Source organism: Elephantulus edwardii, unplaced genomic scaffold (genome assembly GCF_000299155.1).
Source record: "Elephantulus edwardii isolate Elephantulus edwardi_28Jun2011 unplaced genomic scaffold, EleEdw1.0 scaffold00309, whole genome shotgun sequence".
Lineage (NCBI taxonomy): Eukaryota > Metazoa > Chordata > Mammalia > Macroscelidea > Macroscelididae > Elephantulus > Elephantulus edwardii.
Window position 1 is genome coordinate 2438901 of NW_006400059.1, and position 17337 is coordinate 2456237.

General features: G+C 43.5%; 1 protein-coding gene across 1 annotated transcript in view; it reads left to right on the plus strand.

Moving 5' to 3' along the window:
- GALNT14 (UDP-N-acetyl-alpha-D-galactosamine:polypeptide N-acetylgalactosaminyltransferase 14 (GalNAc-T14)) overlaps positions 1-17337 on the plus strand; it is a 413330-nt gene that overhangs the window by 315327 nt on the left and 80666 nt on the right. The window contains exons 3-4 of the mRNA XM_006901133.1: positions 467-565; positions 10918-10985. Of these exons, the coding sequence (XP_006901195.1) occupies positions 467-565; positions 10918-10985 (167 nt within the window). The remainder of the gene's footprint in view (positions 1-466; positions 566-10917; positions 10986-17337) is intronic.

Here is a 17337-nt window from a genome sequence, read left to right on the forward strand (position 1 = left end):
ACCCCATCCCCCTGCACATCCTCATCCTTCTGTTCCCCCCCCCTTGGATCCCTATACTCATTCTACAATAATGATTTTATGAAATGTTTGTCCTTGTGAAACTGAGTTAGTTCACTCAGCATAATGCTCTCCAGTCCCTCCCAAGTTATGTAGTAATTTAGAACATTATTGCTCCTGCGTGCTGTGTAGTATTCCATTGTGTGAAGGTCCCATAATTTATCAATCCATTCATTTATAGTTGGACATCTGGGTTCTTTACATGTTCTTGCGATAGTGAATAATGCTGCTATGAACATTGGTGCACAAATCTCCGTTTGTGCCTCTGTTCTCTCTCAGGATATATTCTAAAGAAAAACATCAAGACATATCATAGTCAAATTCTCCATATTAAAAGATGAGGTCCCAGCCTTTTAGATCTGCTTTCTAGTTGGACTTCTTACACGCCTCCTGTGTCTTCCTTTCCCAGATGCAGCTTGCTGCTGTATTGCTCAGACCTCCCGCCCACCAGCATCATCATCACCTTCCATAACGAGGCCCGCTCCACGCTGCTCAGAACCATCCGCAGGTAAGCAGCTTTGCTTCTCTGTCCATTCCCCACTGCTGGCCCCAGCACTTGGTGAGGGTGGGTCCGTTTGCTGTTTGTCCAGTCTTGTGATAGTCGTGTGAAGTATTTCTAACTACATAACAGGCACTGTTCTAAACTGCCATATCCATAGACCCGGGCATTTCTTGACCTGTTAGGAGAGTATTATCCTATTTACTGGGGGAAGGGTGACAAATGATCTGCTGTTGTTAGAGGCCATCATGTCAACCATGACCCTTTGAATGGCAGACCTGAACCTTGCTCTGCCCTGCTCCATACTCAGTCCCTGCCATGCTCAAGCGCATTGTTGCATATACTGTGGAACATTGTGCAAGTCATCTTGTTGAGGGTCTGCTTCTCTTTTGCTGGCCCCTTACTTTTCCCAGCATGGTACCGTTTTTCCAAGGACTGTTCTATCCCTGACAGTATGCCCAAAGTATGTGAGATAAAGTTCACTATCTTTGCCTCCAAGGAGCTCTCTGGTTTCATGTCCTCTAAGACTGATTTATTCTTTATTCTTTGGTGGCCCATGGGGCATTCGATACACTTCACCAATACCACAATTCAATGGCTTCAAATTTTTCTGACCTTTCTTACTCATTGTCCAATTTTCACATGCATATGAGGCACTTTAAAATACTATGGCTTCGACCAGGCACACCCTAGTCCTTCAAGTAGCACGTGGCTTGTTCTTTAGCAAGTGGTCCTTGTCAAGAGGTCCTTGACTGCAGCTTTGCCCAGTGTCTTTGGGTTTCATCATTGCTGCCACCATAGGTATTGATTGTGGATCCAAGTAAAATGAAATCATTGACAACTTCAGTTTCTTCTCCATCTATTATAATGTTGCCTGTTGGTTCAGGTCTGAGGAGTTTTGTTTTCTTGATGTTGAGATGTAATCTATATTGAATGCTGTGGTGTTTGATCTTCTAGTGCTTAGGTAAATTGTTCCAAGGTCATGGGAAGCAGATAGCAGAACTGTGTCTCCGAACCCTTGCCCTTGATCACTAGGAGCGACTACTTCTAAAAAGTTATTTCTGACATTTTTAATTTATGAGATACTGAGGCCTAAAAAATTTGAGTGACACACCCCTTGCTCCAGGCCATAAAACAGACAGCATCAGGCTGGCATTAGAACTCTGTCTCCTTCACATTACAGCACCTTGCTTCCCTAGGAGTGATGATGATACAAATCAGAAGGGCCGTCTTTAATGTTGATGACTATCTGTGCAGTCACTGTCTGCATCCAATGTGGCAGGTCCTCACCTGCCGACACACTGGCTCTGGCAGGTTCATCCTTCCCCTGTCTGGCCTGAGGTCTGCACAGATGTTTAATATACAAATGTCACTGACCCTCCCACAACAGAACTCCCCTCAGAACCCAGAACCAGTACCTGGGAGATTTGTCTGGGAATTAATTCCTCACTCAGTTCTTGGAAGACCCTTCTGTTTAAGCTCCATACTTATTCCCATTCCTAAAAGAAGGTGATCCAACAATCATTAATATCATATGATCATCCGACTCAAAATGCCTCATGTCGGTCCATCTCATCTCACCAATGCCTAGTATGTCAATATTTGTGTGTTCCATTTCTTCCTTAACAATAATCTAATTTTTCTACATTCATGGTTCTCACATTCCATGTTCCAATCACTAGTGTCTGCTTACAACTGTACCTCTTCCTTTATATTTCCATACTTGAAAGCTCCACCTCAGTTGCCCTTTCTGTTAGTGTATGTGTGTTCTGTTGTACATAGGTTTTATAGAGGCCTGCTATTTCGGAAGTGGATGGCAAATCCTTCTTCACAGTCTGTCTTACACTGAATGTTCAGAGTTAGAGAAGTATCCGACAGACAAGCATTTTACAGAAAAAGTGAAAAATATAACCTTTATTGTGGAATTAACCATTAGTTTCAGTGTTGTCCCTGCCCTTGACCCAAGTGTCTTGACCCACTTATTTTCCTGCTCCACCATCCACCAGGATACCCATCTACTTCTACCCACTCCCTTCAACATTTGTCTCCCATTGTCCAGTCCTTGTTCTGATAGCTTATATCTGAAGCTTTCTTGGCGTCTGTGATTCCAAACATGTCAGCTGCTGACAGTTTCTTATACTGTGACCAGTGTCTCTTAAGTTTGGTGGTAATGTTTCCCAAGCGAAGGTGATGTATCCTGTACAACTGGTATATAGCGGCCCTTGGGCCCCAACAATTTCCATGTGGCCTTGGGTTCTTTGCGTTTACCTGGTGTCACTCTGGAGACTAAGGTGCGTCTGATACAGGCAATGGTCTTTGCAATCACTTGTTATGTGTCAGAGAGTTGGACAATGACTAGGGAGGATAGAAGGAGAATTGATGCCTTTGAGCTGTGGTGCTGGAGAAGAGTATTGAGAATACCATGGACTGCTAAGAAAAAAAAAAAACCACAGATTCATCCTGGAAAGGATTAAACTGGGCAGCTCCTTGGAGGCAAGGATTCTGATGCTTTGTCTGACATACTTTGAACATGTTATAAGGAGGGACCGGTCCTTGGAGAGGGACATCATGCTTGGGAGGGTGGAGGGGCAGCGCAGGAAGGGAAGACCCTCTACGAGGTGGATTGATTCAGTGACTGGGGTAATTGGGGAGGGTGTGTCAGAAACAGTGCAATTGGCACAGGACAGAGCAGGGTAGGGCTGTTGTACATCGGGTCACTATGAGTCGCAAGTGACTTGATGGCAATAACAACAACAGCATTAATATCACATGCAAGCAAAATATTGTTGACAATCATCCAAAAATGACTGAAAGAGTACATTGACAGGGCACTTCCAGAAGTTCAAGCTGGGGTTAGAAGAGTTGTAGGACCCCCAGTCCTGGGAATATCATTGCTGATGTCAGATAGATCCTGGCTAAAGCAGAGAATAACAGAAGAATGGCTGTCTGTGTTTTATTGATTATACAAAGGCATTTGACTGTGTGGATCACAACAAATTATGGCTAACATTGAGAAGAATGGGAATCCAAGAACACTTAATTGTGATCATATGAAATTTATCCCTCAACCAAGAAGCTATTTTGAGAATTGAACCAAGGAACACTGTATGGTTTAGGATCAGGAAGAGTGTATGTCAGTGTTGTATCCTTTCTCCATAACTATTCCACCTATATGCTGAGCAAATAATTCAAGAAGCAGGATGCCATGAAGAACAGGGCATCAGGATCAGAGGAAAACTCATCAAAAAAACTGTGTTATGAAGATGACACAACTTTGCTGAAAGTGGGAGGGGGACCCACAATGCTTGGTGCAGAATATCAAAGACTGTATCCTTCAATATGAGTTGTATTTGAACATCAAGAAGACAAATGTCCTTCCCACTGCACCAGTGGGCAACATTGTGATAAACTGAGAAAAAAGTCAAGCTATTAATGATTTCATTTTGCTTGGATTCATAATCAACACACGGGGTACCAGCAGTCGGGGGGTAAGGAGATGTATTACTTTGGGCAAGTCTGCTGTCAAGGATCTCTCAAAAATATTGAATGATGTCAATTTGAAGACTGAGGTGCCCCTAATTCAGGCCATAGTCTTCTCCATTATTTGCTTTGCATCTGAGAACTGGACAGTGAATAAGGATGGCAGAAGAATTGATGCCTTTGATTTCTGGTCTTGGAGAAGAGCACTGAACATCCCATGGATTGTCAAAAGAATGAACAAGTATGTCTTCGAAAGCATACAGCTGGAGTGTTCCATTGGGCAAGGATGGCAAAGCTTCATCTCTCACACTTCGGACATGTTGCTAGGAGAAGCTATTCCTTGGAAAAGGACATTATGCTTGGAAGGGTGGAGGGTCAGTGAAAAAGAGGAAGACCCCAGTGAGATGGATTGACAGGGCGACTGCAGCAGTGGGCTCACGTGTGTCAGAGATGGTGAAGATGGCACAGCACAGGACAGGATTCAAATCTGTCATTCACAGGGTAGTTATGAGTCATACTAGACGCAACAGCACCTAACAACAAACCCCTAATATGATACCAGTTTCTCTTCTCTAGTGCCCACATGCCTTAGCCTTTCCTCATGCCATCTTTGCCACATTTACATCTTAGATAATAGGAGTATCAGCCACCAAACCTGAAGTTTTATTCCTGTAAAAACATCTTGGTTCATATTTTTTACTGGATGAGGCAGGATGTCATTGCTATGTCACGCTGCAGCCAAAGAAATAGTGTCATGGGAGGTCTTCTATTAATGCTTTTGTTACTCAGTTAAGAACAGCAGAACATGCATATAGGCCTCTAACTTCAGAGTCCTGATTTTCATCAGGCTGAATAGAACAGGCTTGTTTCAGCAGAAGCATTTCAGCCAGTGGTATTACTAGGGTCAGTATCTTCTCCCCTATCCGCCTTCTCCCGTACCAGATCACATGCAATCCTTTGCAATATTTTTTTTTTCTTTTGTGTTACTTCTAAGTGTAATTCCCAAATGTCACTCAATGTTATGGCAGCAGTAGTGACATGAAAAATTACACCTTTGAATTGTAATATTGAAGTCAAAACGCCAGTACATCGACAAAATAATAGCAGCAATGAAAACAATCCTGTGTGTTTTTAAGGACATGCAGACGAAACCATGTGATTCAAAGCATCCGTGAAGTTGAGTAATAATGACAGCTCTGGCAGGAGCACATTAGAACATTCAGTGAGTAAGTCGGCATAGTCTTATCAATCTGTCAAACTTTCCCCTACCCAAAAAACAGAAATAAAGAGGTTATGTTCTTTGTAACAAACAAACAAACAAACAAACAAAAACACCCCATAACCCTACAACAAAACAAACAGGAAATCAATATAACATCATAAGTATATTAATACATGTAAACTTGGCTTTCAAAGGATATTTTTGTTATCACTAACTGCTGAGATAATTTTATAAAAAAATTAAGTTTCTGCTTAAACACTGCATGAAACATTTTATGAGCAGTCATTTTTGTGTCACCGTCTCTGAAAATGTCACTCAGTATGGTCCTTATCGCCTTAGCAGTGTCACAGTGCTTGGCACGTAATGTGGCAGGTGGCAGCAGGTGGTTCGATGGTCTCGGCCTGGGTTGACAGCAGCATTCTGGCACATGGTCCTTTAACCTGAGCAGCCCCATGGGGGACTGGTTACATAGATTTTGGGGCTCCGTGTCCAGAGAGTTACCAAGGTAATGTTAACGCTTCTGATTCAGGTACCACACACTGGCAGCCACTGCTATTAAGTCATGAGTCTTGCTCTTCTTGGCTGTACCGTATCATTATTATCAATACCCACCTTCACAGAGCATCTGTTGTGTGCCAGGCACGGCGCTATGCTCCTTTCTTGGCCACAGCAGCCTCCCTGTGAGGTAAGAAGTAATATCTCCATTGTGCAGCCGAGGAAATTGTAGTTCTGAAGGTTAAATACTTACTGAAGCTCTCTCAGCGAGCGAATGGCGGATACAGATACCGCACTTGAATCTGAGGCCGTCTCACTCCAGAATGACTCGACTCTGCCGCCAACCAGCCGCAGCCCTTCATTCACCCGGTATTTATGGAGCGTTTGATAAAAGCCTGCCTGCACGCAGCTCTGTGGAGTTCACAAAGCAATTTCAAATGCATTTCCCTATTTCGTACTCACAAAAGCCTGTGAAGTAGGTCAAGTATTAATATTACCTGCTTTTACAAGAAAAATGTAATTACCGCAGAAAAGTGAGGTTCGCAGAGGACCCATGTGTCGTTGACGCTGGCACAGATGGAGGAGCCTGCCTGGCCTCCATGCCGGCACTGTGCACCGCCTCTGGGGTGCTCCTCCGCGTGCTTCATGGCTGGGGGGCTGCAGGAAGGGCGCAGAGGGGCGGCGCTGCCTGTGTAGGCACTTTCTAGTAGAGACGTAAGCCGCATACAGGACATCCAGTTCTAGGATAATTTCCCTGTGGTGTGACCGGTGTGTGTCAGCAGGCACAAACACACACTTCCATGCTGAGACCATGTCAGGACGGCCAGGAGACAGCCAGCATGCGGGTGAAGTGAAGCAAATGCATGTGTTTACCGTTAGCCCAGGAATTCTGATGGCCTACGGGGTTGGGAGTTGTACAGCTAATCCAATGGTGGTGCCTCTCGGGCTGTTCAAATCAGAGCTCCGAGAGAGAAGGATGGGCAGCCACCTCCCAAAAACCCAGTGGAGGGTCAGTTGTCAGTTTTTATTCTAGGCCAGGCCTGAGGAGTCCTTGGCTGGTGCAATCCATTCATGCTTTGGGCTGCTCACGGAAAGGTGAGGCCTCGGTCTTTTCCGATCACTGGCTGTGCATCTGAGAGCTAGACAATGGATAAGGATGATGGAAGAACTAATAACCTTTGAGCTGTGGTGTTGGAGAAGAGTGCTGAACATCCCATGGACAGCCAGAAGAACAAACAGATATGTCTTGGAGAAAGTGCAGCCAAAGCACTCTTTGGAGTCAAAGATGGTAAAGCTTCATCTCACAGGGGTTATTTCTTGGAAAGAGACACGATGCTCTGAAAGGCAGAAGGTCAGCGAAGGAGAGGAAGACCCTCAACCAGGTGGATAGATGCGGGTGACTGCCGCAGTGGGCTCTAGTGTGTCAGGAAGTGTGAGAATACCACAGGGTTCAGATCTGTTGTCCATAGGGTCACTAGGGGGCGTACTAGACTCGATGGTACCCAACAACAACAAAAATAGAAAGGCTGGTGATTCAAGTCCATCCAGAGGGTCATCGGGTTTTCAGAGGCTGAGAATCACATTGGAAACTGCCAATCTTTTTCCCACAGAGCAGCTGGTCTGCTGGTGGATTTCAACCACCTGCCTTTGGGTTGGCAGTGTAAACTAAGAACCCCCTGGGCCACCAGAGCTCTCTCCTCAAAGGCGAGATCTGGCCATGTACTTCTGAAAAATGAACTGTTGCAAACCTTAGGGAGCTGTGCTATTCTGATACACGTGGAGCTTCTGTGAGTAAGAACTGACTCCAGGGCAAGCAGAACAAAGGAAAACTAGGCCCTGTGGAAATGGAAGGATTTACTTGGCTGAGGAGGAGTGGGATGTTCTGGCAGAAGGACTCATGGAGCAAAGAAGAGAGTGGTGTGAGGAGTGGAAGGCAGGGACCCTTCAAATGAACATCTGGGCCAGGCCCTGTCCCAGGACAACGACTTTCTTCTCCTGCCTCCTCAGGGGACCTCAACACAAGCCCCATCTGAGGCCTCCCAGCCCAAAGCCACTTTGCTAAGGCCTCACCATCATTCCAATTGCACTGATTAGAGGACTAAAAACAAGCCAGGTGTTACCAGGAAATGGTATAATTAGCACTTAGTGCTGACAATTTTGTTCATTCCTTTTTTTTTTTTTCTGTTTTAAACCCTGGACATTTTTTATTCGCTAATCATCTCTCAGTTCACCCAGCACAGAAACCGGCATGCGGTTTACCTTTTGATGTTCACATAAGAGAACTCTTGAATTTCAAAGAGCCGGCAGGGATTTGGGGGAATCGAATGCAGCTACAGTCGTAATCAAACCTCATTAGAGGTTATTCTTCACACCGATTTTTTTTCCTCCCCTTCCGTCTCCCTCCGCCTCCCTCTGTGATTAGAGGGCTGGCTGTTGATTCTCCCTGTTGTCTTTGGGATGGATCCGTTTATGGTGCAGCCTCCTGCCCCTCCCCGCCCTCATGCTCCTGACAGCAGGTTCAGGTCTTTTTGGTGGGGTGTCTATCATTCTCTGCCTTCCACTAGTTGCCCAGGTAGGAATTAAGGCTTCGTAAATAATTGGGCTCCTGGCCAAGTTCTCCTCCCGGAGGGTCTCTGCATCCACATGGAAGGGGCCCACTGAGAATAGAGCTCAGAATGTTAATCCTGAGAGGAGGGCCAGCCTGCAGCACCCTCAATGAGACCCCTCCTCATACTCATGGGGCTTTGGCATCCTGTGGTGAGTAGTATGGTCTACTGTGAGGAGCCATGCAGTTTGGGCCTTCAGGAGAGGTGGGATCCAGGCTCCAGGTCATGCCTGGCTCAGAGTCCTCTTTGAAATCTAGGCCTTGCCTTTTATGTGAAAATCATTGATGATGCACAAAATAGTAATCATTACTACTATACCATCTTAAGTGGTTAAGGTGGCCCAGTGGGTAAGGATGTACACTGCCAACCAAAATGCACACAGTTTGAATCCACGTGTTGCTCCACAGAATGGGAAAATCTCCTGTTTGATTTACAGCCTCTGAAAACCTGCAAGAGGGTCAGGTGTGAGTCAGTTCAAAGTTGACGGTGCATAACAATAACAAGTGGTTAAGAGCCCTGGCTGCTAACCAAAAGGCCAACAATTCTAATCCACACAGAAGTGCCCCCAGAGAAGGGCCTGGCAATCCCTGGAGACACGTAGGGTGGCTGTGCATTGGGATTGACTTGATGGCAACCAGTTTGGTTTTTTTCTAAAGTGTTAAACATTGTGCTAAGTTGTTTATATATGTTTTCTTCTCTCATTCTCTCATTCTCTCATCAGCTCTGTGAAGAAGATACCAGGAGTCTTATCCAATTTTATGCTGCTGTTGTTGTTGTTATGTGCCGTCGAGTTGCTTGCGACTCATAGCGACCCTAAGTACAACAGCCCTAAACTCTGCTCTGTCCTGTGCCAATCACACTGTCTCTGAAACTCCCATCCCGATTACCCCAGTCACTGAATCAATCCACCTCATAGAGGGCCTTCCCCTCCTGCGCTGTCCCTCCACCCTCCCAAGCATGATGTCCTTCTCCAAGGACTGGTTCCTTCTTGCAACATGTCCAAAGTTAATTAGATGGAGCCTCAGAATCCTTGCCTTCAAGGAGCCACCTGGTTTAACCCTCTCCAGGACGAATCTGTTTGTTTTCCTAGCAGTCCATGGTACTCTCAATACTCTTCTCCAGCACCACAGGTCAAAGGCTTCAGTTCTTCTATCCTCCTTGGTTATCGTCTAACTCTCTTATGCATAACAAGTGATTGCAATTTTATAGATAAAATAGAATGATTTGGCTATGAATGTGTCACAGGCAGTGAGACTGGCTCAGGATAGGGCAGGATTCAGAGCTATTGTAACTAGGGTCACTTTGAGTTGCAGGCAACTCAACAGGACATGCAAACAACAGAATGAGTCCATAGTTTGTAGAAAGTAGACTAAGTAACTTCCAAAACTTAGAGAACATGCATGTATTATTTGTTTATAATTTACTCACTTTCAGTACATACTATGTGGGACAAAGATGGCCTGCTAAAAAGCCAGCTATGGGTCAGTTCTGACTTGATGGTACACAGCAACAACACATAGTAGATATGCATTAATGGTCCCTCGAGTGAGTGTTTATGAGCTAAGACACTGTGCTGTATTCTGGTGGCATTGACTTGACAATGGCCCTGTTCCCGGGGGTAATACCATCTAAGGAGCAGTGGGCTGGTAGAGTGCAATGCCAAGCCTCAGAATCTAGTAGCAATAAATGTAACAGGAGGCATCAGGTACAAAATGCTGAGGGAGCCCAGAGGAGGAAGCAATTAATTCTCACTAAGTAGCTTGGGAAGCTTTTAGAGAGGAAGAGACATTTGAACTGGGCTTTGTGGATGGAGCAGTGGGGCAGGGCAGGGAGAAGACTGGAATATGAATGAACAGGGCACCACAGAGAACAGCACTGTCCTCCTGACCCAGGGAGGTAAAAACAGTCATTAACTTTTCTCCCACTCGTCATAGCCCCATGTGTATCATGAATTCCACATGGTTATTGATGGCTGGCCTTTCACTATAGATCACTCGGTCTCTCTGTTGAGATGTTTCTCGGTGGACTTGAACCTCCATACTTTCTGTTAGTAACTGAGTACATTAACCATTTGCACCACCCAGGGACTCCAACCAGGTTGTCAGAAAAACTTAAGTCCAGAAACCTGGATCAACCTGTTGTTATGAGTCTTGATGCCACTGGTTGGCTCTCTGCCTCCTGGAGTTCATGAGGCTTCTTTACACTGTGTCCTGATACCCATACCTCATTCTTTATCTGCCTAGTTGTACTCCAGGCCACAGCAAAGAAGAGACCAGTCAGCCCTGGGGAAGCATATGAGCATCACAGCTGGTGGCAGGAAGAGGCAGACTATTGTTGGAAAGGAATCTGTTTGTGTCCAGGAGACACACATGAGCAGCAGACTTACATTTGACTTACATCTTTGGTCCTCAAAGATGAGCAATGTGACTTTGATATTTCTAGACCTTTGATGTATCTGTGTTTTCATCCTCAAATGCAGTGATGCTATTTAAAACTCGGGGTTAATGTATGTATTTTGCCACTGGAAGTCATAATGTGTTTCCTCTTTCATCTCACAGTGTATTAAACCGCACCCCTATGCATCTGATCCAGGAAATCATATTAGTGGATGACTTCAGCAATGACCGTAAGTACTCTCTTACATCTTCTTTAAGCACAAACGGTTGTTCTCAAACCCTGTATAACAAGCAGAGGTGAGTCCATGATTAGGCTGTTGGAAAATCTGGGTACAGAAGACTGAGTGTTCACACTGGGCTCAGTAAAGACTCACACACACACACACACACACACACACACACACACACACATATTCAAGCATACACACAAGATAACTGGCTTTAAGTCTTTGAGAGCCCAGCCTGGTAATTTTTCAGATGTGTTATGAGTTGGTGTATGTATACACACAGAGATACATGATGCATATCACTGCCTCCTAAGCTGAGCATAGAAAGAGAAACTGAGTCACCAAAAGAGCCATCCAGGAACCGGAGCCCAGCTGTAGTGCCCATATCTAGACAGTCTTCATTCCTGTGCTGTTTAAGTTGAGGCCAGTGACCACTCACTTTAATTCCCACGGCAGGACTGGCTGAACGCTATCTTTGGGCCTTTTGGTGGACATCCTATACATGTCATGAGACAGTGAGTATCTCTCTCCTTTACCAGTAAACTCTGTTCCCTATCTGATGCCTCCCAGTTGTCCCAACAAAGAACCTAGATTCTACTCAAATTCACCCTCAAAATCTACTTTTCCAACGATGCGCACTGAGATGTTCCAGACATCTGTAGGTTAAGTTTGAAAAGTACAGTAACTACTACTAGACTTCTGATGTTGAGATTGCTAACCCCTCCTGAGCACCCTCCTTCCTGCAAGCTGGGCACATGCTCAGGAAGTCAACATGTGCAGGAAGTCTCTTCCTGGTGATGAGCCAGGGAAGTGAGAGCTGTCACGAGGGCACTTAAAAGTCAGTGGGGGGCGGGGGGGAATGTCTATGGAGCATGGAGTGTAACCCAGTAGCACTGAGCTGGAGGACCAAACTCAACCTACTCCTGGAAATTAGATAATAGTCACTGCTACCACAATGGGGATTGCTGCTCATGGGTTGGAAACCCTCACTCATTGACTCACCTCTTCCCACTCAGGAAGCAGTTGTGATGAACACTTGATCCAAAGTACCGAACTCTGGATTTTGAATTCTGAAACCTGGATTCCCTTAGTGAGGAAGATGGGGAAAGTAGACGCTTGGTCTACTGTGGGGTGTCTGGAGCTGAAACTAGAGAAGAATATGTTGCTGGATGCAAGTGACATTTAGAATCAGAGGAGGTTAGTGGTTAGGACATGGTCTCTAAAACCAGCTGAGACTGGATTCAAATTCTAGACCTATCACTTACTAGCTTTGTGTCTTTTTGTAAACTATTAACTTCAGTGTGCCTCTGTTTTGGCATCTATAAAATGGAAATGATGATAATGCATATCATATAGTTATAGTATATAAGAATTAACTATATGAACACATTAAAAATTATTAAAACATTACTTGGCACAGGGAAACTCTGTATATCTTTGCGTTTTAGAGTATGGAGCCAAGGGAACAGGCCAAGATTGGTAAACCAGTAAAGTAAAATACTAATGTTACATCAAGATATGAAGATAAGCCTAGGGAATTGATGAACCAAAAAAGTGAAGGACCCAGGAGGCAAGCAGAGGACAGCTCAGGGCAAACACTTAAATTGGTCTGTTATTCACCTCAGTATATTTCTCTACATGATCGGGAGCTGTATGAGCTCTGTGCAGTGGTAACAGACTTTTACTAAGGAAAGGAAAAGTCTCTCCAGCCAGAGCAATAAGACAAGAAAAATAAATAAGTCCAGATTGGAAAAGAAAGTAATATTTACTTATAGAGGATATGGATGTCAATGTAGAAAATACCAATGATTCGTTAAGAAAACTTTTAAAGCTAATAGAGGAATTTGTACCAAACAGAGTACAAGGTCAACAATAGCTAAAATTAGTTGGGTTTCTATGCATTGATGGTGAGGAATCTGAAACGGGCATGGTTTCATTTACTATACGATCAAGGGCATGAGGTACCTAGACATAAATTTAACTAGGAATATAAAGGAAAAATGAAATAATAAAGCATTGCTGAGATAGATCAAAGATGAGTTAAATAAATGTAAAGATGCCCCATATTCTATTCACTGGTTGAAAATCTTAATATTGTTAAGATGTCAGTAATACCCAGAATAATTTATAGAGAAAACACATTCTCAATTTCAACAGCCTTGTTTACAGAAATGGAAAAAACCCCAACAAATTCTCAACTTTCTATGGACTGGGAAAAGGCTCTGAATAGCTAAAGCCACATTGAAATATAAAATAAATAAATAAGTGGTCTCATGTCTTCATTTTAAAATATCTATACATCTATAATAAACTAGCCTAGGCATTTGACTGTGTGGATCATAACAAACTATGGCTGACTCTGAGAAGAATGGGAATCCCAGAACATTTAATCGTCCTAATGCGAAACCTATACTTGGACCAAGAGGCAGTCATCAGAACAGAGCAGGGCAACACTGCATGGTTCAAAATTGGGAAGGGTTTACACCAGGGATGTGTCCTATCTCCATACCTTTTCAACATGTATGCAGAGCAGATTATCCGAGAGGCTGGGCTCTATGAAGAGAAGTGTGGCGTTAGGATTGGTGGACGATCTATCAACAATCTGCGTTATGCAGATGACACAACTCTGCTCGATGAAACTGAGGAGGACCTCATGCACTTACTGCAGAGGGTCAAGGACTGCAGCCTTCAGTATGGGCTGAGGCTCAATGTCAAGAAGACAAAGATTTTCACCACTGCACCAATCGGTAGCATCAGGATGGATGGCGAAGAGATTGAGTGTTCACAGCTTCAGTTTGCTTGGCTCCACGGTCAACACTCTTGGCACCAGCAGCCAGGAAATAAAAAAATGTATTGGGATGGAAAAATCTGCTGTTAGGGACCTCTCTAAAGTACTCAAGAGCAACGGTGTCTCTCTAGAAACTAAGGTGTGCCTGATACAGGCCATGGTCTTTGCAATCACTTGTTATGCATCAGAGAGTTGGATAATGACTAGGGAAGATAGAAAGAGAATTGACGCCTTTGAGCTGTGGTGCTGGAGAAGAGTATTGAATGTTCCATGGACTGCCAAGATAACAAACAGGTCCATCCTAGAGAGGGTTAAACCAGGGTACTCCTTGGAGGCAAGGATTCTGGGGCTTCGTCTGACATACTTTGGACATGTTGTAAGGAGAGACAGATCTTTGGAGAGGGCATGCTTGCTAGGGTAGAGGGATAGCACAGGAGGGGAAGACCCTTTATGAGGTGAATTGATTCAGTGACTAGGGTAATCGGGATGGGTGTGTCAGAGGCAATGCAGTTGGCACAGGATAGAGCAGGGTTTAGGGATGTTGTACATAGGGTTGCTATGAGTTGCAAATGACTTGACGACACATAACAACAACAACAACAGTAGTATTAATACAATAATAGGCACACGATGTTGTTGTTATGTGCCATTGAATCTGAACAACTCATAACTGAGTCTCCAGTGAGTTTCCAGAAGCAGTAAATAATATGGGAGATTGTCCATCTTTCTCCCACTGGGAAGTTGGTGGATTTGAACTGCTTGCCTTTGGGTTGGCAGCATAACTCCTTACCCTCTAGGCCACCAGAACTCTCTAATAGACAAATAGACCAATGGAATAGACTTGAGAGTCCAGAAATAAACCTACACATCTACATCTAAAATGTACATCTAATCTACATCTAAAACCTAAACATAATTTTTAAAATTTTTTCTTATTATACTAGTTTATTTATAAAATTTAAATACATTATTTTCCAGAACAGATTCTTCTAACTTTTCTCACCCCCTCCCCATCAAATTGTACAACCTCATGAGTAATCCCTTCCTCCCCCTGCACATCCTCATCCCTCTGATTCCACCCTCCACCCCTCTTGGCTCCTAATTCTCATTCTACAATAACGGTTTTGTGCAATATTTGTCCTTGTAGGACTGAGTTGGTTCATCTAATGCTCTTCAGTCCCTCCCAAGTTAGGTAATAATTTACAAAATCATTGCTCCTGCATGCTGCATAGTATTACATTGTGTGAAAGTACCACACTTTCTCAATCAATTCTATTGTGTTTAGACAGTTGGGCTTGCGATGGTGAATAATGGTGCTATGAACATTGGTGTAAAGTCTCCATTTGTGCCTCAGATCTAATTTTCTCAGGGTATATTCCAAGTAGTGAAATAGCTGTGTCATATGGAATTTTTAATATGGGAGTTAAGTCCATTCCATGGGGAAATACGGATCTCTTTAGTAAATGATGTTGTTGCTATTGTTGTTAGATTCTGTGAGCCAAGCATGACTCACAGTGAGCCTATGAATAACAGATCTGAAACCTCTTCTATCCTGTGCCATCTGCACTACCTCTGACACACTTGAGTCCATTGTTGCAGTCATTGTGTAAGTCTACCTGGTTGAAGGTCTTCCTTTCTTTGACTAGCCTTCCACCTTTCCAAGCATAATGTCTCTCTCCAAGAAACAGGTTCTCCTAGAAACATGCCCTAAGTATGTGAAACCAAGCTTGGGCATACTTGCCTCTAAGAACACTCTGGTCTGCCTGCACCTTCTCCAAGACATATTGTTTGCTTTTTTGACAGTCCATGAGATATTCAGTACTCTTCTACAAAACGACAATTTAAAGGCATCATTTTTTTCTTTCATCCTTATGCATTATTATCCAGTGTTCAGCAGTGTACCAAGTGACTGAAAAGACCATGGTCTAAATCAGGTGCACCTTAGCCCTCAAACTAACATCATTGCTCTTCAGTAATTTGGAGAGACCCCTGATAGTATACTTTCCCAGTGCAATACATCTCCTGATTTCCTGAATGCTGGTTCCAAGAGTATTGATTGTAGATTCAACTAAGATGAAGTTGTGGACAGCTTCAGTCTTTTTTCCATCTATCTTGATGTGGCCTATGGGTCCGGTGGTGAGAATTTTTGTGTCTTGATGTTGAGATGTAATCCATATTGAAGGTTGCAGTGTGTTTCAAGTCCTACTCCTTTCAGCAAGCAAGTTCTGTTATCTGCATACTAAAGGTTATTTATGAGTCTTCCTCCAAACGACTCAATAGCACATAACACAACAACAAGATCCACGTATCACTCCATGCACAAAAACATTTAAAATGGATTAAAGACCTTACTGTGAAAACTAACAGCAAAACATTTTTAGAAGAAAATGCAAAGAATGTTTTTGGGCCTTTTAACAATAGATTATCTCTTAGCAAAAGTATATTCAGAAAAAGAAAAAATAAAACCTCAAAAATTAAAAATATTTGTTTATCAAAAGACTTTACATAAGTGAAAAGATAAGCTACTGACTGGGAGAATACCTTTGAAAAACATGTATCATCATGTGACTGTGTGGATCACAACAAACTGTGTCTAACCTTGAGGAAAATGGGAATCCTAGAACACTAGATTGTGCTTATTCAAAACCTATGCTTGGACCAGGAAGCAGTCCTCAGAACAGAGCAGCCAAACACTGCAAGATTAAAAATCAGGAAAGAAGTGTGTCAGGGATGCATCCTGTCTCCATACCTTTACAATCTGTATGCAGAACAAATCATTCAGGAAACAGGGCTTTATGAGAAGGAGTGTGGCATCAGGATTAGAGGAAGACTCATCAACAACCTACTTTATGTAAATATTACAACATTGCTTGCTGGTGAAGAAGACCTGATGCATTTGCTTCAGAAAGTCTGTAGCCTTCAGTATAAATTGAAGCTCAACATAAAAAAAAAACAATTATTCTAAGCATTGGACCAATTGGCAGCACCATGATAGATGGAGAAGAGATTGAGGTTGTTAACAATTATAGCTTGCTCAGCTCCACAATTAACACTCTTAACACCAGGAGTCAAGAAATCAAAAGATATATTGCATTGGGAAAATCTGTCAGGGACCTCTCCAGAGTGCTGAAAAACAATATCAGTCTAGAGACTAATGTACACCTAATCCAAGCTGTTGTCTTCTAATTACTTGTTATGCATCAGAGAGCTGGACAATGACTAAGGATGACAGAAGAAGAATCAATGCCTTCGAGTTGTGGTGCTGGAGAAGAGTCTTGAACATACCATGGACCGCCAAGAAGGCAAATAGGTCTGTCTTGGAGAGGGTGAAACCAAGTCTCTCCTTGGAGGATAAGATTTTGAAGCTCCATCTCATGTGCTTTGGACACGTGGCTAGGAGAGACCAGTCTTTGGAGAAGGACATCATGCTCAGAAGGGTGGAGGGACAGCACAGGAGAAGAAGACTCCTGATGAGATGAATTGAAACAGTAACAGGGTCAACAGGGGGTTGGTGTGTCAGAGTCAGTGAGACTGGCTATGTGTGTGTATAGATAAATAGACATCACT